At 45.8% G+C, this 21029-nt stretch overlaps 1 protein-coding gene across 1 annotated transcript in view; it reads right to left on the reverse strand.

The window, feature by feature from the left end:
* Positions 1-16110, reverse strand: part of LOC148147019 (uncharacterized) — a 205592-nt gene extending 189482 nt beyond the window's left edge. Inside the window, exons 1-2 of the mRNA XM_087996851.1 lie at positions 15847-16110; positions 10294-10393 (exon numbers count right to left, since the gene is read on the reverse strand). Coding sequence (XP_087852977.1) covers positions 10294-10393; positions 15847-15875 — 129 coding nt within the window. The 5' untranslated portion in view covers positions 15876-16110. The remainder of the gene's footprint in view (positions 1-10293; positions 10394-15846) is intronic.
* Positions 16111-21029: the final 4919 nt, after the last annotated feature.

Consider the following 21029-nt stretch of genomic DNA (forward strand, 5'->3'; position numbering starts at 1 on the left):
GACAGGCTTAGCTGGGGCCCATATGGGTGCCCATGGCTAACCTTTTGGTCTGGAGGAAGTGGGAGCATTCGCAAGAATAATCTTTGAGGGTGAGTACCAGTTCAGTGAAACGAATAAGAGTGTCGGTGGAAGGGTACTGTTGGGGACGTCGGGAGAGGAGGAAACGGAGGATTTGGAGTCCCTGGTCATGGCGGATCGAGGTATAGAAGGATTGGATATCCATGTTGACGATGAGGCGTTGGGGCCAGGGAAACAGAAGTCTTAGAGGAGGGGGAGAGCATGTCGAATGTATGTGAGGAGTTCCTGGATTCGAGCGGATAAGGACAGTGTCGAGGTAGGTAGAGATGAGTTCAGTGGGGCAGGAGCATGCTGAGACAATGGGTCGGCCAGGGTTGTCAGGATTGTGGATCTTGGGATGGAGGTAGAACTTGGCAGTGCGCGGTTCCCGGACTATGAGGTTGGAAGCTGTGGGTGGGAGATCTCCTGAGATGATGAGGTTCTGTATGGTCTGGGAGATGATGATTTGGTGATGGGGGTGGCGTCATGGTCGAGGCAGCAATAGGAAAAGATGTCTTCGAGTTGGTGTCTGACTTCAGCGGTGTAGAGGTCAGTGCGCCAGACGGCCATTGCACCCTCTTTATCCGCTGGTTTGATGGTGTGGCTGGGATTGGAGCAGAGGGAGTGGAGGGCTGCGCTTTGTGACGGTGAGAGGTTGGAGTGGGGGAGGGGATAGACAGGTTGAGGTGGTTAATGTCCCGGCAGCAGTTGGAAATGAAGAGATCGAGGACGGGTAATAGGCCAGCGCGAGGCATCCAGGTTGTGGAGTGTATTGGAGGCAGGCGAAGGGGTTCTCGGACGCTGGGCAGGAGTCTTGATGGAAAAACTAGGCTCGGAGACGGAGGCGGCGGAGGAAGTGTTTGACGTCACGGGGTTTATTAAATTCATTGATGCATGGGTGGACGGGGATGAGGGTAAGCCCTTTGCTGAGGACTGATCGTTCGTCCTCAGTGAAGGGGAGGTCTGGATGGATAGTGAAAACTCGGCAGGGCTGGGAGATGGGATCCGGTGTGGATGTGGAGCTGGGAGTGGGGGTAAAGCCTGTAACTGGAGTTGGTGGGGTGGTGGGGGAATGGGTGTGGAGTCATGAGCGGGGATGGTGTTGCCCTCAGGGTTCTGGGGGCGGGGTTGGTGACAGTGGGTTCTGCAGGGGGCATGTCAGCAGAATGAAGGTGACTGGCGTTGGTGGGTGGGGATTGGTTGCAAACACGGCAGAGGGGCGGAGTTTACACATGCATGTGACATCAGCGATGATGTGAGGGGTGGAAGTGATGTCACTTGTGGAACATGAGGAATTGTGAGGGGCGGATGTGGCCGTGGAAGCAGCCATGATGGAGGCGGAAGTGACGTCATCGATCACGGTGGGGGTGGTAGCTGCACCAGCCGCATGGCTAATGGCGTCCGAGCTGTCCCAGAGGCCAGGGGAATCTACTGGCATGTTGGAAGAGTGCTGGTTTTGGAGGTGGGTAAATAAACGTTTGTTGTACTTACAGTTTCTGATGTTTGAGATGCTGTTGAAATACTGTTTGTTGAGAGTATAAATTCTCCTGAGAATATAGTAAAGGAGGGGTCCTTTCCAATTCTGAGGGAGTGTGGTCCTCAGCTATAGCAGGGCTGACTCTAGAGAGGTTAGGTGCCGGCGCATGGCTGCAAGCGTGGAGTTGAAGGAGAACTGTTGACTTCTAGCCAGCCTCCCATATTCAACTTACATGCAATCTCAATAATATTTAAAACTCTGCTGCCCAAGTGCTCACTTGTACCAAAACATGTTGATCCATCAAAAGGTTCCTATTTATAAGCAACAATTTAAAATGCTCACCCTTGATTTAATTCCTGGCTGTGAATATCCCTTTCTCCCTGCACCACACAACCTTTGAGACTTCGACTACTCATTTTCTTTCAGACTCTCAACGATGCATTTAGTCATTGCTTCACCTGTATGGCTGTTTCTACAGTTGTCAAGCAAAACGCAAGCTGGAATTCCCACCCTAACACTCTCAGATCTGTTTTCCTACTTTAAGATATTCCTGATAACATGCTTATTCGGGAATGGTTTTGGTCACCTGACCTAATTGGTCCATGTGTTGCCTGATGTCAAACGTTCTCAATAATATTTGTGAAGTTATAAAAAATGATAAAAATACAAACTGTTGCGGATTTGCACATGTATTGTCAACTCTTCACTATCACTGAATGAATAACCTGTATTGTCTCTTACCCAGTCACATTGTGGGAGCACCTTCACCACACGAACATCACCTTCTCCACAGGCAACTTCGGCAGTGATCACTGGTATGTATGGAGGGAGAAACACACAGTTGCTATTTCAGGGAGGGTAAAATGCATTACAGGAATGAAAATGGTGCAGAATTTGACAGTCAGAAGGGGAAAGAAAATGCACAGTTTTGTTGGAAAAAAGAATTATTGACTGTCAAAGATTTCGTGGAAAAATTTATCCGTCGAGAGAGCAGGATATGGCCAGGGGATTGGCAGCAATGCAATTCTAAAGGTCTGGGAAAATAGCAGTACAACACTAAACAATCCCTGTGTCCGAACACTTCAACTCCCCCTCCCATTTCACCAAAGGACATGCAGGTCCTGGGCCTCCTCCACTGCCAAATCCAAGCCATCTGTCACCTAGAGGAAGAACGAATCATCTTCTGCCTTGGGACCCTCTAACCACACGGGATGAATGTAGATTTCACCAGTTTCCCCATTCCCCCCCCCCACCATATCCCACGTCCAAACTTTCATCTTAGCACCGTTCTCTTGACCTGTCCATCTTCCTTCCCACCTATCCGGTCCGCCCTCTTCTCCGATCTATCACCATCAGCCCTACATGACATCCATCGAACATATAACCAGCTACCTTCATCCAAGCCCAAACCCCCTCCCATTTATCCCTCGGAGTCCCTTGGGTGGGGTGTTAAAGTGGCTGTCAACTAGAAGATCAGGATCTTTTTTGTTCCGTGAGACGGGGACCAAATTGTCAGCAGCAAATGCAGTCGACCAGAGTGAAAACTGTAGGTAAAGTACAGCTTCACCGGGAAGGTGTGTTTTGGGCTTTGGATACTGAGGAAGGAGAAGGTCAATGGGCAAGTGTTACACGTTTGTCAGTTGGAGGGGAATGTGCTGGAGGAGTTGGGGGAATGTTGGGAGTGAAGCAGGAGTATAACAGAGTGCCAGAGAGGGAACGGTATCTGCAGAAGTTGGACAAGGGAGGGGAGAGGAATGTCTGATGGTAGCATCTCGGAGTTGGCGGAAGTGACAGCTGATCTATGTTTTGCTTGCAAATAAAATCCCTGAGCATCCAGTTACCTACCACTTTAATACACTACCTGTTCTTTGCACAACATCTGACTCCAGCTAGTATAGTGTTCCAGCGAAAATCAGCATCAGCTCGAAGAACAACACCTCTTTTTCTACTTGCGAACCGTGCAGCCCACCGGACTCAACACCGAGTTCAATAAATTTAGAACCTGAGTTCCCCTATGTCCTAGCCCCCTACCCCACACACCAGGCCTTGTTATCACACAGCCTGCCATCATACACTAGCTATGGTTAGCAACTAACTGTCTCCATAAACAGTTATTCATCACTCAGATAAATTGTTATCCACTCCTTTATCCAACAGTTCCTCTCACTCTATCCACGCCTACCATATATTCGTTACATCCTCCCCCGTCCCCACCCCAAACGCCATCATCTGCATATAAACCAACATTTTTTATCTCGTCACATCTGTTCTGAGGAAGGGATACCGGATCTGAAACCTTAACTCTGATTTCTCTTCACAGATGCTGCTCAACTCATTGACCTTTTCCAGAACCTCCTGGTCATTGTTTCTGATTTACAGCATCTGCAGTTCTTTTGACTTTAATTTGCTGGAGGTTTGTAATTCAGTTGTAGCAGCTGCTATCCCAGTCTCTGCTGTTCCTCCCAAGACCTTCACCCTCACTGAGTCCCCCCTCACAGTGACACTGCGCCTGCACAGCTCATGGTCATGTGTCGTCTTGCTGGCCACGCCTCACACTCACTCTCATTGGCTGGAGGACACACCGCCTCTCCTCCCATTGGTTGGTGAGCTGCAGTTAATCTGCCGGGCCCCATTGTGAGGTGAGTGGTGGGATCCTCCATCTCTCTGCCTTGGGATGAGCTTCATCATTCACAGTGAATGGGGCAGTATCACAGAACACAGGGGATGGGGCTATTCAGCCCATTGGGGCTGTACACTCTCCCTCTGTGGATGCTGTAAATCTGTCCCAACTCCCCTCCCATTTATCCATAGCGCTCCAAATCTTTTTCTCAAAAAAGTTAAATTCGAAATCTGTTTGAGAATGCCTGCTTAATTAGCATCCAGCTGCCGTTCAGACTGTTCCAGATACTCAGACTTCACTGAGCAAAATACTTATCACATTTTCACCCTGCTTTATTTGCCAATTATCTGAAAGCACTTCCTAAAATTTGCCACGAAGTTAATAATTTCTCTCTGTCTCTCAGTAAATTAAAATCCTGGAAAAATATCTGGTCCTGTTCGAAACATTCTCAGCTCCAAAAGAGAACTATCTGACATTGTATTACCGCTCCAAAGAAGAGAAACCTATCTTAATTTTAATTTGTCAGTGTCATACAGATGTTCAACACAGAAACAGACCCTTCAGTCAAACTCGTGCATGCCAACTAGGAATCCTAAATTAATGGAGTCCCATTTGTCAATGGTTCACCCTTTCCCTTCTAAATCCTTCCTCTTCATGTACCCAATCTGATGCCTTTTAAGTGTTGTAATTGTATTAGCCTCCACCCCTTCCTCTGGCAGCTCATTCCGTACACGCATTGCCCTCAACATGAAAAAGTTGCCCCTTAGATCCATTTTAAATATTTTGCCTCTCACCTTAAGCCTGTGCCTTTTAGTTCTGGACCCATCGAACATGGGAAAAAGTTCCTGACTGTTCAACTTATCAATGCCCTTCATAATTTTACAAATCTTTATAAGGTCACCTGTCGTTAACTCAACAGGGAAAATAATCCCAGCCTTTCGCAATCACTCAAACCGTCCAACCCTGGAAAAATTCTTGCAAACCTTGTCTGAACACTTTCAAGTTTCACAACATCATTCCTAGAACAGGGAGATTGGAACTAAAAACAGAATTCCAGAAGAGCCTTAATTAATGTCCTATGCAGCCACGATATGACATGACATAATCAGCATTCAATGCATTGACCAATAACGGAGAGAGTACCAAACGCTGCATTCATTACCCTGCCGACCCGTGACTCGACTTGCCAGGAAATATGAACCTGCACTCCAAAGTTTCTTCGTTCAGCAATGCTCCCCAGGACCTTACCATTAGGTGCACAAGTCCTGCCTTGATTTACCTTTCCAAAATGCAGCACCTGATTTTCATCTAAGTTAAACTCGGTCTACCATTCCTCAGACTATTGGCCCAACGGATCAAGATCCCGTTTTACTCTGAAGTAACTATCTTCATTATTCACACCTCCAATTTTAGTGTCTTCTGTAAACCTACTAAACATACCTCATATATTCACATACAAGTCATTTATATGAGAACCCACCATCGGTCCTTGCTTCTCACAGGCCTCCAGTCCACAAAGCAATTTTCCATCACCACCCTCTCTGTCTCCTATCCTTCAAGCCAATTTTGAATCCAAATGGCTAGTTCTCCCTACTTTCCATGTTGTCTCACCCTTCTAACCAGTCTGCGTTGTGGGACCTCGTTGAATGTTTTTTTTGAAGTCCATATTGACAACGTCACAGTCTGCCTTCATCAATCTTTTTCTTCACTGTTTCAAAAGACTCAATCAAGTTAGTGAGACAATTTCCCACACACAAAGCCATGCTGAATCTCCCTCATCATTTCATGCCTTTCCAAACACATGTAAATCCTATTCCTCAGATTCCCTTCCAACCACTTGCCTGCCACTGACTTCAGGTTGACTGTTCTCTTTTTCCCCAGCTTTTCCTTACCACCTGTTTTAAAATAATGGCACCCGTCTTCCTGTACTTCACCTGTCGATATCAATGATAAAAATATCTCAGGGATCAACCCAACAATCGCTTCTCTAGCTTTCCACGATCATCTGAGATACACCTGATCAGGTCCCAGGGTTTTATGCATCTGGTTGCGATTTAAGGTATCCAGTACCACCTCCTCTGGAATTTGAACACATGTCAAGTAATCACATTTTACTTCTCCAAACTCTCTCGTTACCATATCATTCTCCATTAAAGATATGACGTAAAATACTCACATATTATCTCTCCCACCGCTTGTGTTTCCATAGATGGTCTTGTTGACCACTGCCTGGTTATTCTTTTGTCCTTGATGCATTGGCATAATCTTTTTAGATTATCCTTAAACTGTTTCCTAAAGCTATTTCATGTCCCTTTTTGCTCTCCTGATTTCCCTCGAGTATACTCCTGTAAAAACGTCATCCTGTCCTCCCAATTCCTCCCCCTATGCCATATCTGCTCCCAGGACGAGCAATTCTACTCCACAACATCAAAGAATGCTTTCCTATTTCGAGGACTGCAATTACCCTCCCATGTGATCAGCAATGCGATCCACCGCATAGCCTTCACTTCCTGCACTTCTGCCTTTACACCACCCCTCAACCACAAGAAGAATATAACTGAGCAGGCTTCACCTTCCACACCACTAATCTCCAGACACACTCCGCTACTCTCCAGATAAGCTCAGCCATGTACTCTACTTGCAGTCAGACCCTGCCATCAGAGACATAATTCCTTCCCCACCCCATCTGCATTCTGCAGAGACCATTCCCTCTGCGACTCTCATGTTAGGTTCACACGGTCCCAACAACCTACCCTCCACAGCTGGGTCCCCTTGCCGCCGCAGGAGATTTAAAATTTGTACTCATATCTCTCCCATCAGCTCTATCCAAGGCCCCAAAGGATCTTTTCAAACAGGCAGAGATTTTCATGCACATCCAAACACCTCATCTGCTGAGTCTGGGCAAGATGAGGTGTTTGGATGAGGCCATGGCTAATGCAACAAACCTACACATCTTTGGACGGTGGGAGGAAAGCCATGCATACACATGGAGAATGCGCATACTCCACACAGACAGTTGCCTGAAGCTGGAATCAAACCCAAGTCCCTAGCGCTGAGGCTGCAGTGCTAGCTGCTGAAAAAACAGTGCCACACCACACACCACTCCACCCCACCTACACCGCCACCTCCCCGCATCTCTGTCCAACACCCCAAAGGATCTTTCCACATCAGACAGAGATTTTCCAGCACATCCCAACACCTCATCTACTGCATCTGGACTCCATGGGAAATTTAACATGGTTAATCCAACTAACCTACTCAACTTTCGACTATGGGAGCAAACTTCTACGCCCAAAGCATAACCCTCGCAGACATGGGGAGAATGTGCAAATTCCACACAGTCGCTCGAGACTGGAATCAAACCCAGGTCCCTTTTGTTGATTCAGCAGTGGTAACCACTGAGCTACAATACTGTGGGATCTTTGATGCTGATGTGCTGCCCCACTGATACTTCAGTCAGTCACTCTGCCTCATTTCCCAAGAGACAGTAATGGCCTAGTGATATTAATGCTTGATGGATAATCCAGAGACCCAGAAAACAATCTAAGGATCTGGGTTTGAATCCCATCATGGCAAATGGGGGAATTTGAATTCAATAAAAATATGGAATTAATAATCTAATGATGACAATGAATCCATTGTTGATTGTTGGAAAGAAAACCACCTGGTTCACTTTTGTACTACAGGAAAGGAATCTGCCATCCTTACCTGGTCTGGGCCTACATGTGACTCCAGACCCATCACAAAGTGGTTAATATTTAACTGCCCTTTGGGCCCAGCCATTGACATTCATTCTGTGAATGAATAAAGAAAAAAATATCAAATTTTGTTCGTTTTCGAGTAGGTACATCCTAGAAACTGAATCAGAAACGTTTCTCTTACACACTGAACAAGTACCTTTCCATCCAAGCCCGGAACACTACAGCACTCCAGTCTCTCTTTGGAAAGTTAATACCCCTTATCGCTGCAACCATATTATTCATACAGATAATTGAGATCTCTTGAGAAACTTGCATCTCAATTCACTGCTGACTATTGGGGGAGGGTCTATAGCACATTCCCAATAAGGTGATCTTCCCATTCTTATTTCTCAGGACCACCCAAATAGCTTTCAAGAACGTACTTCCAGGAAAATGCTCCCTAAGTTCAGCCATAATGATATCCGTAATCAATAACGCCACTCCCCCTGCTCTGTTGCCCCCTTTCTATCTTTGCTATAGCATCTATACACTGGAACATTAAGCTGCTAATCCTATCCATCTCTAAGTGATGCCTCTGTAATTGCTATAACATTTTAGTCCCAAATTCAAAACCATAACCTGAAGTCATCTGACTTCCCTGTCAAGCCTCTTGCATTGAAATAAATGCATTGTAGCTGCTCAGTCCCAACTCATTCCGTGCCTTGCCCTTGCCTTCCATGACTGTTTGACTTCTGAACTCTACCAGCCGCAGACTTACGTCTTTTCTCATTATCGCTTTGGGATTACCCCCATTCCCTCACTGATTTAATTCCTCCCAAGTAGCACTAGCAAATTTCCCCTCCATTGCAGGTATAATCCATCCTTCTTATGCAGATCAATTCTACCCCACAAGCGATTCCAATGAGCCAAAAATATGGATTCTTCTCCCCAATACCAGTCCGCAGCCACTCATTCATCTGTTCTATCCTGCTATTCCTACTGTCACTAGCACTGGGAGTAATCCAGATATTACTATCCTTGAGGAACTATTTTTTATACCTCCAGGCTAATTTGCAATATTCTCTCTTCAGGACCTCATCCTTTTCTCTTCCAAAGTCATTAGTGCCAATGGACAACGACCTCCCACTGATCTTTCTCCCCTTTGAGAATATTCTGCATCCTCTCTGAGACATCCTTGACTCTGGCACCAGGGAGACACCACCCCATTCTGATGTCTCACTGTCAGCTACAGAAACGGCAGTCTGTGCCCAACTAGAGAGTCCCTTATCATCATTGATTGCTTGGAACCTTATATACCTCTCATTACATTAGCGCCAGTCTCAGTGCCAGTAACTTGGCTGTCAGTGCTATACTGCCTGAGTGTCTATGACCACTTACATTTTCCAAAACAGCAAACTCGTTTGAGATGGGGATAACCACAGGAGACTCATGCACTATCTCCCTCCCTCTCCTGCCTTTCCTGGAGGTCACCCATTTGCCTGACTGTATCAGCAGTTTTTCTACGTTTTAATTTTCTACTATTTTAAACCCGTTTTCCAGCACTTATCCCATAGACCTGTCAGCCTTGGCATTCCAAGTATGTCCCTAAATACATCTTAAATGTTTTCGGGATTTCTGTATCTCCAACCTTTACAGACAATGATGTTTAGTGCAACTGTTGCCTTATGACATCACCCACAAGAACACAGAGCAGCTGGATCTGTGCAAACCAGAGATCCCACATACATTGGGAAGGATGGCAGGGTCCCTGAGAGGGGGCACAGGAGATTTACTAGGATGGTTCAAGGAATTGAGGATTTTAATTGCAGAATTTGTTTTTCTTTAAAAGAAATTATTCATATGACATGGGTGTTGCTATTACACATCTAGAATAGCCATCTGCAGTCAATAGAAACTCCTTCTGAACCTCTTCCCATGCCTAGGCTGTGGTAACCTTCAGGTTAAACCACCATCAGTCATCCTGCCCGAATGAGAGAGCAGTCCTATGGTCTGGTAGGACAATGCTGACATTACCTTTTTCACAGTGATACCACTGTGCCTTGGGGGTGGAGAAAGGGAATGTTGAAGGTGGTCGATGGGACACCACTCAGGCACAGTGCTTTTTCCTGAACGATTTTCACTTTCATTAATATTGTTGGGGCTGCACTGATGCAGGCAAGTGGAGATGTGTACCTTAAAGAGAGAAAACAAACATTTGGGAACCAGAGGTTTGGCGAAACTGCGATCATTCTCCTTGTAACAATGAAAATTAAGGGGAGCAGAGAGAGGGGGATTACAAAAGATATGCAGTAGAATAATAAACCTTATATTCATCAAATCATCGTAACAGGATTGCAGGACATATATTGAAGATTCGGGGAGATGTATGAAGAGAATGGGGTGATTCAAAGGAGAACTATTATGCAGCAAATGGGAATGAGCTGGAACACAATACTCACACACAATGCAATTATCCAGGTCCTGATGAATTGTGTAATTCTTTCAGAGTTTGGCGTTCCAGTTACTGAGATTGCCATCTGAATGTCGATCTGTAATATCCTGTAACACACGTTTATAAAATCCGTCACTGTCAGTTCAGGTCAGAAACTCACACAATCCCCTCCTCCTGGCCCAGGATGACTGGACACATTACCCCTTGTGGACATCAGCAGTTACTTCAGGGCCAAATCTATTTGGGTTTCTATGAGTTTCCACCTTGGGACATCATGTGACTGAAGAGAGCAGATCTCTAACACATGGGACAAGAGTTAGTGAGATGCGTAAGCAGGATTTACCTCCTTTTCTTTAATTCTGTTCTGTAAGACATGGGGTGTGAAAGGCTAACGCAGCTTGATGGGCAAGTTGTCTCCATTCTGACCAATGGGCAGCAAACTCCTCCCAGTCATTCCATAGAATGTCCCTATAAAGATAGCAGCTGGCCATGCTTCCCTGGCCAGTGCTCCCAGTAAATGTTTAGAAGAATGAGAGGGAAATTTCGTCAAAGAGGTATACCTGTAAATTTCCAAGAGGATAATGAACAGTTTACAGAGAAATATTCACAGGAGAAGTGGGCAATAAGTTGCCAGATGGAGTACAGCTTGGGAAGTTGTGAAGTTGTTCATTTTGGAGGAGATTATAAAAGAACAGTGGACAAATGGTGGACACTGTAGAAAGCTGCACCACAAAGGGACCGGGGGTAAATGTGCAGAAAGCACAGAAAGCTAGTACATAGTTACAACAGGGAATTGGGAAGGGGAATGGAATGTTGTTCCTTATTTCAAGTGATTTTCAGTATAAGAGATTGGAGTATATATCATAGGGCAACTGTTGAAAGTGTGAGTGAGACCACATCTGGAGTAATGTTTGGTCCCTTTATTTGAGGAAATATATTACTTCATTGGAGGCAGTTCAGAGAAAATTCACTGAGATGATCCCTGGTTTGGACGGATTATCTTTTAACCAAAGGCTGAACAAGTTGGGTATCTACTCACTGGATTTTGGAAGAATGAGGGAGTCTGGAACCACGTTCTGGATCAGTCGCGAAATCAAGGGTTGTGTCTCGGATTCATCAAGTTTAAGGCAACACAGGCAAGGGTAAAGGGTTTCAGTAGCAATGGAGCTGGGGTGAGGTGGAGACAAGCAACATTTTAGAGATTGGAATTCCTGGTGTTTGTGATTGTGTAGATGTCTGATCAGAAGGTTACTTCGGGGTCAGATATAACAGCAATATTGTGAAGAGTGCATTTCTGCCTCAGGCAGTTCCCAGTGAGAGGGAGGTGTTCAACAACTGAAGGCAATGGGTTTAACCATTTTAATGTTTCATTAGAGGAAATTGCAGCTAATCGAATAGAGGAAGCGTGATAAGCAGTTTGATAACTGAGTAACAGTGGAGCAATGGAGCGGGATGATGGTGAGGTCGAGCTGGACATTGTCAGTGTACATGTGAAACCCAATACGGTGGCTTTTGGGCGATGTCACCTCCTGGCAGTATGTAGGTGAGAAACAGGAGGGACCAAGGATAGTTACTGAAGGGGTACCAAATACAAGGAATTCAGGAAGGAAAGGGAGAGTGGAGGTGGAACAGGACTTTTCAACAACAATGAGGTCAAATATTAGTTTTTGCAGAATGGGTGAGAAGGACATAATCAGAAAAGACAGACAGACAGAACAAGGAACAACATCTGTAAGTTGGTGTGTGTGTATGGTGGGGGGGGGGGCATGTGATAAGGAAAAGGAGCAGACAGGGTTGGAATATCTGTAGTTTAGCGACACTAGGTAAATGGTCAAGATGAGCTCTGATACGGCTTGACAGAGATTGGAGAAAGATGTAAGTTTAGGACTAAAAAAAGGAGCACCTTGAGAGGCAGTTTGGCTCGGTGGACTAGTGGGAGGGAGGGAAGCAGCAGGGGCAGCTGATCGGATTGTCTCGACCTTAGTTACAGAGAAATTCCATGTGCTCCTTACTCTTGTTGGAAGGGAGAATGAAGGAGACAGGATGATGGACAGTGTTTTATAAATAAACAAAACATGGATTAGTGATATTAAAAATGAGTGAACAAACCTGCTGTCTTTAACTTTTATCCAAATATTAAAATGTACAACCAAGTCCGGGTTCTAATCCCACCTCGGTTGATGGTGGAATTTAATTTCAATAATAATAAAAAAATGGCATTAAGTATCTACTGGTTTCCACGGAACTATTGTCAATGGCACAAAAAAAATCCCGAATGTCTTTCAGGGAAAGAAACCTGCCAACCTGACTGTGGCCCAGCAAGTCACTCATTGTATTCATCCCTGCAAAGTCTCAAAAGAAATGAAACTAGATAGACCACATGATATCTACCAAGGCATCAGAAAATACAACACATTTTCATCCTCTCGACCCTGCAAGTTCCTTCTCAGTAACATCTTGGAGCTAATGTTGAGAACTGTCTCACGGACTAGTCAAGGAACAGTCTGACAGTCATACTCATGGAATCATACATTACTGACTCTGACTGGACCCCCAAATCACCATCTCTTGATATGTCCTGCCCCACCAGCACGACAGACCAGGCAGTGGTGGGGTCACAATGGTGTACAGACAGGAAGGATTTGCCCTGGGAGTACTCAGCATTGACTGTGGACGGCAGGAAGTCTCATGGATCCTGCTGATTACCACGTACCGTCCTCCCTCGGCGGATGAATATGTTCTCTTCCATGTTAAGAAACACTTTGAGGAAGCACTGAGTTTGTAAAGGTGCCAAATGTACTCTGGGTACAAGATTTCAATGTACACTATCAAGAGTAGCTCAGCATCAGAATTACTGACTCGATCTCATTGTTATGTATTGACCAGTTGCAGGTACATCTGTCCATGACAGTATCGGTAAGAGCGAACATCATACAGTCCTTTTGGAGACAATGCATTGCCTTAAAGTTGACAGCACCCTCCGTTGTGTTGTGTGATACTATCAGTGAGCTAAATGGGACAGACATTGAGCAGATGCAGGAAATTCAAACTGAGCATCCATGAGGCACTGTGGGCCAACAACAGCAACAGAATTGTACTCCAGCACAATCTGAAATCTCATGGCCTGGCATATCCCCCATTCAACCATTAACATTAAGGCAGAGGATCAATCCTGGTTCAATGGAGAGTGCAGGAGGGCACGCCAGAAGCAGTACCAGGCATACCTAAAAATAAGTTACCAACCTGGTGCTCCTACCAAATCTGCATATAAAACAGCACAAGCAACAAGAAATATAACTAAGTGATCCCACAAACAATGGAACAGATCGGAGCTCTACAGTTCTGCCAAGCACAATCGTAAATGGTGGGCGACAATTGAACAACTCACAGGAGGAAACATCACAGATATCCCCACCCTTACTGATGGCCGGGCCTCACACATCCATGCAAAAGATAAGACGACAGCATTTGCAGCAATCTTCAGCCAGAAGTGCCAAGTGGATGATCCATGTCACCCTTTTCCAGTGGTCCCTGATGATACAGATGCAAGTTTTCAACTAATTCGATTCAGTTCGAATAACATCAAGAAATGGACAATAATGTTAAGGCTATGGGCCCTGCAACATTGCGACAACAGTAATAATGGCTATGCTGCAGAACTTGCTGGCCACCAAGACAAGTACCTCTCCAGCACTGGCATCTACTGACAATGTGGAACATTGCCCAGGGAAATTCAACACAAAACACAGGGCACATCCAACCCAGACAATTCCCCTCAATCAGTCCACACTCGATCAGCAGTAAGGTGATGGAACGTGTCTTCAATAGTGCTCTCAAGCAGCAGCTGCTCAGCAATAACCTGCTCAGTGCCACCAAGTTTGGGTTCCACCAGGGCCATTCAGCTTCTGACCTTGTTACAGCCTTGATTCACAAGCTGACAAACACCTGAATTCCAGAGGTGAGATGAGGGTGACTGCCCAGTCCCACTCCAAGACCACTATTTCGCCTTCGGTGACATCACCCGATCCCTCCCTAGTCAGAACTCACTTCCTTAATCTTCCATCCATCCTTGTGTTATCTCTAAACTTAATTATCCAACACACTCCTGGCCAGCCTCCCACATTCAATCTCTCTGTAATCTCAAGGACATCTTAGACTCTGCTGCCCAAGAGCTCACTTGCAACAAATCATGTTCATTCATCAAAAGGCTCCTATTCATGAGCAACAATTTACAATTCTCACTCTGGATTTAATTATTGGCTGTGACCATCCTATCTCCCTGCATCACACACCCTTTGAGACTTCGAAAACTCATTTTGTTTCAGACTCCCCACAATGAGTTTGTTCGTTTCTTCACCCGTCTGGCTGCTTCTATAGTTTCCAAGGTTTGGACTTCCCACCCTAACCCTCTCAGATCTGTTTTCCTCCTTTAAGGCATTCCTGAAAACCAGCTTATTTGTCAATGCTTTTGATCACCTCACCTAATATCTCCATCTGTGGCCTTATGTCAGAAGTTGTCAATCATACTTTTATGGAAATTACAAACATGAATAAAGATGAACTGTTGTTGATTTGCACATATATCTTCAAATCTTCACTGTCGCTGGGCGATTGATGTGTAAGGCAAATCGACGTTTCGGGCATAAGTCCTGAAGAAGGGCTTATGCTCGAAACGCCGATTCTCCTGTTCCTTGGATGCTGCCTGACCTGCTGTGCTTTTCCAGCAACACATTTTCAGCTCGATTGATGTGTAACTATGTACCCAACACACTGTAGGAGCACCTTCCCCACACGAACTGCAGCAGTACAAGGAAATCAATAATCACCTTCACCACAGGCAACAGGGCTTTCGAATTGATCATTGGTGTCCGTGGAGGGAGAAGCAGTTAATATTTATGGTAGTGCGAAATGAATTATGGCGAATAAAATTGATGCGGGATTCGACAGTCAGAAATGTAAAGAAAATGCATTATTGGTTGTAAAAATGAATTATTGACTGTCAAAGATATTGTGGAAACATTAATCCAGTAAGAGAGCAGCACGTGGTCAGAGACTTGGCAGCAGTGGAAAATTAATTTACAAAAGGTTTGTGAAAGGAATAGTACAACAGTGAACAACCCCAACACACTGTGTCCGAAGACTTCAACCCCCCCTCCCATTTCACCAAGGACAAGCGGATCCTGGGCCGCCTCCACCACCAAATCCAAGCCATCTGACAACTGGAGGCCGAACGCCTCATCTTCTGCCTTTGTACTCTCCTACCACACGGGATCAATGTAGATTTCACCAGTTCCCCTATTTTGCTTTTTCTCACCTTATCCCACATCCAAACTTCTAACTCGGCACCACCCTCGTAACCTGTCTTACCTGCCCATCTTCCAAACCCCCTATCCGCTCCACTCTCCTCTCCGACCTATTCCCATCAACCTCAACCCCACCCTCCATCTACCTATCACATTTCCAGCTACCTTCCACACAGCCAAACGACCCCCCCCCCCCCCCTATTTATCTCTCAGACCCGCTTGGCTCACAAGCCTCCTTCCTGATGAAGGGGTCTTACCTGAAACATTCATTGGTCCGCACTGACATCAATCACACCGGGGCCGTTGTGGCCTGAAGCATGCTCAGTGCTTCATACTTTTGCTGATGTTCATCAGTTCCAAGAGTGATGATTCATTCCTGTTTCTCCTAATGTCCAGCAGTAACAACAGCTACTTGTATTGTATGGTGCCTTTCACATTGACTGAAGTGCTTCACGAATGATGGAAACATTGATTAAAGCAAATTATTTTAAGATACATCTTAAAGGAGGGAATAGAGCGTTAGGGAGGGTATTCCAGAGGTTTGTGTCTTCAGCAGCTCCAATCGTGGTGTGATGAGGTGGGGAACAGCTTATAATGGCGAAGTAGCCAACAATAGATCATGATAAAGCCTGGTGCGTGGGGTAAGGGGCTAGGACATGGGCCTAAATATATTCAACTTGATATCGAGTCCAGAAGGCTGCAGGGTTCCCAAGCAGAAAATTACGTGCTATGTTTCCAGGTTGTGCTGAGCATCACTGGAACCCTGCAGCAAACCTGAGACAGAGAGGTTGGCCCAGGAACAGGATGGGGTGGGAAAGAGGCAGACAACTGGAAGCTCTGTATCTTTTTTGTTCTGTGAGACGGAGACCACATAGTAAGCAGCAAATGTAGTAGACGAGAGTTTCACCTGTAAGGTGTATTGTGGCCCTTGGATACTGAAGAAGGTGAAGGTCAATGGGCAAGTGTTACACCTTCGGCGGTTAAAGAGGAAACGTGCTGGAGGGGATGGGGAATGTTGGGAGTGAAGGAGGAGTGGATCAGGGTGTCCGAGAAGAAACAGTCTCTGCAGAAGGTGGACAAGGGATGGGAGGGGAATATGTCTGATGGTGGCATCTCGGAGTTGGCAGAAATGACGGCTGATGATCTATATTCTGAATGGAAACAAAAAATCCTGAGCTCTAGTGACCTGCCACTTTAACATCCCACCCGGTTCCCTGGCCAACATCTGTCTCATGCTTTCTGCAGGGTTCCAGAAAAGATCAGCATATATTGGAAGAACAATATCTCATTTTCCGCTTGGGAACTCTGCAGCCCTCCGGAATCAAAACCGAGTTCAGCAATTTTAGGGCCTGAACTCCTCTGTGTCCTAACTCCCAATGCCACACACCAGGCCTTGAGGTCACATAGCCTGCCATTACTCGCTCCCTGTGGTTAGCCACTAACAGTCTCCATTAACATCTATTCACCCTCCCAATCAGATCTTTATCCACTCCTTTATCCAACAGTTCCTCTCACTCCATCCACACCTACCACTTACACATTAAATCTTCCCCACCACCACCCCATAACTCCCAAATGCCATCTTCAGCATATAAACCAACATTTTCCTTCTATCAGTTCAGAGGAAAGGTCACCGGATCCTAAACGTTAACTTTGATTTCACTGCACAGATGCTTCCAGACCTGATGAGCTTTTCCAGTACCTTCTGGTTGTTGTTTCTGATTTACATCATCCTCAGTTCTTTTAGTTTGAATTTATTGGGACTTTCTAATTCAGGTCTAGCGGCCTAAATCATGTGTTTATATACTCTCTCAGTCTCTGCTATCTCTCGCAGACCCTTCACCCTCACTGTTTGCCCCCTCACAGTGACACTGCGCCTGCAAAGCCATTCGTCATGTGTCATCTTGCCAGTCCCACACCTTATTCACTCCCATTGGTCTTCAGCAGCTGTCAATCATCCGGGCCCCATTGTGAGGTGAGTGGTGTGATCCTCCCAATCTCTGCCCTGTGATGAGCTTCATCATTCACAGTGAACGGGGCAGTGTCACAGAGCACAGGGCCTGGGGGCTATTCAGGCCATTGGGGCTGTACTCTCTCTCTGAAGATGCTGTAAATCTATACCAACACCCTTCCCATTTGCCCATAGCCCTCCAAATCTTTCCTAAAAAAGTTAAATTCCAAATCATTATGAGAATAACTGCTGAATCTGTGTCCAGTTGCCATTCAAATGTTGCAGCTGCTCAGAACGTAGTGAGTAAAACCATCTTCACAATTTCACTCTGCATTATTTGCTAGATACCTGAAAGTAGTTACTAAAATTTGTTACAATCTTAACAAATGTAAATTAAGTATCCTGAAAACAATTCTGCTCCTGATGGAAATCACTGCCTAATGTTCTCAGCTCCAAGGAAAATTATCTGACCTTTTGCTAACTCTCCATAATAGAACAACCTATTTTAATTTTAATTTGCTAGTGTCATAGAGATGCATAGCACAGAAGCAGACCCTTCGGTCCAACGCGTCCACAACAACTGGGAAACCTAAATTGATGGAGTCCCTTTTGCCAAATGTTGTCCCATATCCCTCTAAACACTTCCTATTCAGGCAGCTAAATCAGATACCTTTTAAATGTACTGACCTCCACTACTTTATCTGGCACCTCATTCCACACACGTACCACCCTCAGCTTGAAAAGGTTGCCCTTTAGATTCCTTTTAACTCTTTTCCCTCTCAACTTAAGCCAGTGCCCTCTTGCTTGGACCACCTAATGTGGAATAAAAAGACCCTGGCTTTTCAACTTATCCATGCCCATCATGATTTGATAAACCTCTAAATTGTTTATTAACCTCTCAGTCCGTTCTCCAGGGAAAATAGCCCCAGCCTTTTCACTCCCTCCCTGTAGCTCAAACCCAGTAACCCTGGCAACGTCTTTGCAAATCTTTTCTGAACCCTTTCAAGTTTCACAACATCTTTCCTCGAACAGGGAGTTTAAAACTGAATAAAAATTCCAGAAGTGGCTTAATGAATGTCCTGTACAGCCACAATATGATGTCACAACTTCTGTATTCAATTCATTGACCTATAAAGACAAGAGTATCAAATGCTATCAACTGTGACTCCACTTCCAAGGAACAGTGAACTTGCACTCCAAGGTCTCTTTGTTCAGCAACACTCCCCAGGACCTTCCCACTATAAGTCCTGTCCGTATTTGCTTTTCCAAAATGGGGGAGCAGCTTCATTTTATCCATATGAAACTCCATCTGCCTTTCTTTGGTGCATTGGCCCATCTGATCAAGATCCCATTTTATTTTATCCCAACTCACCATCTTCGCTGTCCACTTCACCTGTCTTCTGTAAACCTGCTAATCATAACTCATATATACACGTCCAAGTCATTTGTATAAGGACCCAGCATCTATCATTGCAGCTCACTGCTGCTCACAGGCATACAGTCCACAAAGCAACCCTGCATCACCAACCTCAATCTCCTACCTTCAAGCCAATTTTGTATACAAATGGTTGTTTCTCACTGTATTCCATGTTATCTAACCTTCCTAACATGCCTGTTTGGTGGAACCTTGTTTAATGTCTTTCTGAAGTCCACATGAAACTCCATCTGCCTTTCTTTGACTGCGAGCAGCAGCTGAGTTTAAACGAACCCAGAAGGCTACAGCGAAGGGAAGACAGTTTGTTTTAAAATTACTTACCGGTAGTGGGCAGCGGTGTTTTTCTTCTCTCTTCACAAAAAGAGCGGGAGCAGTAGGGGGAAGTGACGACGACCAGAGGGGCAGCCGGGACCCGGAAGCTGGTGTAGCGCAAGCTTACCTGGGTAGGTTTTTTTTCCCTACAGAGGTAGTGCCTCCCACCCGCCCTCCTCTTACCTAATAATAAGACCCGTTGTGGTAAGTAGGTAAGTGCTGCATTTTGGTAAAAACAATGGCTGCAGATGCTGGAAACCAGACTCCGGATTAGTGGTGCTGGAAGAGCACAGCAGTTCAGATAGAATCCGAGGACAGGCAAAATCGACGTTTCAGGCAAATGCCCTTCATCAGGAAGTGCTGCATTTTGCTTGTTCTATTCTTTAGACCTAGTTTGTTTTTTTTGCAAGGTTACTTTTAGAGGGTTGGCAGTGAAGACAGTGCAATGTTCCTCTTGCAACATGTTTGAGGTGAGGAATGCCATGGTCGTCCCTGCAGATTACACTTGCAGGAAGTGCACCTATCTCCAGCTCCTCCAAGACCGTGTTAGGGAACTGGAGCTGGAGTTGGATGAACTTAGGATCATTTGGGAGGCAGAGGGGGTCATAGATCGGAGCTTTCGGGAAGTAGAAAGATTGCAGACAGATGGGTTACAGTGAAGGGGACTGGGAGGAAGCAGACAGTGCAGGGACCCCCTGCGGCCGTTCCCCTCAAGAACAAGTATACCGTTTTGGATACTTGTGGGGGGGGGGGACGACTTACCGGGGTAAGCAATGGTGTTCAGGCCTCTGGCACAGAGCCTGTCCCCGTTACTCAGAAGGGAAGGGTGGAGAAGAGCAAAGCAATAGTTATTGGGGACTCGATAGTTCGGGGCATAGATAGGCGGTTTTATTGGGGCGAGAGAGACTCATGTTTGGTATGTTGCCTCCCAGGTGCAAGGATACGTGACGTCTCTGATCGTATTTTCCGGGTCCTTAAGGGGGAGGGAGAGCAGCCCGAAGTCGTGGTCCACATTGACACCAACCACATAGGTAGGAGGAGGGATGAGGATGTTAGGCTGGCTTTCAGGGAGCTAGTTTGGAAGCTCAGAGTTAGAACTGGTATGTTACCCGTGCCACGTGAGAGAAAGTCGAGGAATAGGGAGAGAGAACAGTTACAGGGATGGTGCAGGAGGGAGGGATTCCGGTATCTGGGGTTCTTTCTGGGGAAGGTGGGACCTCGATAAACAGGATGGTCTACACCTGAACCTGAGGGGCACCAGTATCCTTGGGGGGAGATTTGCGAGTGCTCTTGCGGGGGGGGGGGGGGGGGGGGGTTAAACTAACTCTGCAGGGGCATGGGAACCTAGACTGTAGCTTTAGGGTGCTGGATCTGGAGTGTAGGGAGGTTAGGAACATGGCGTCATTCTCAAAGGAGGGTGCTTGTAAATAGGAAAGTGGCTTGAAGTGTGTATACTTCAATGCAAGTATATGAAATAAGGTAGGTGAACTTGCAGTGTGGTTTGGTACCTGGGATGTTGTGGCTATTATGGAGACATGGATAGAACAGGGACAGGATTGGCTGTTGCAGGTTCCAGGATTTAAATGTTTTAGTAGGGTCAGAGGTGGGGGTAAAAGAGGGGGAGGTGTGGCATTGCTTGTCAAAGATAGTATTGCAGCGGTGGAAAGGACGATGGATGAAGACTCGCCATCTGAGGTAGTTTGGGCTGAGGTTAGGAATAGGAAAAGTGAGGTCACCCTGTT

The sequence above is a fragment of the Chiloscyllium plagiosum genome, unplaced genomic scaffold (genome assembly GCF_037043375.1).
Source record: "Chiloscyllium plagiosum isolate Xiang-an unplaced genomic scaffold, Cpla_swu_hap1 HiC_scaffold_18, whole genome shotgun sequence".
Classification (NCBI taxonomy): Eukaryota; Metazoa; Chordata; class Chondrichthyes; order Orectolobiformes; family Hemiscylliidae; genus Chiloscyllium; species Chiloscyllium plagiosum.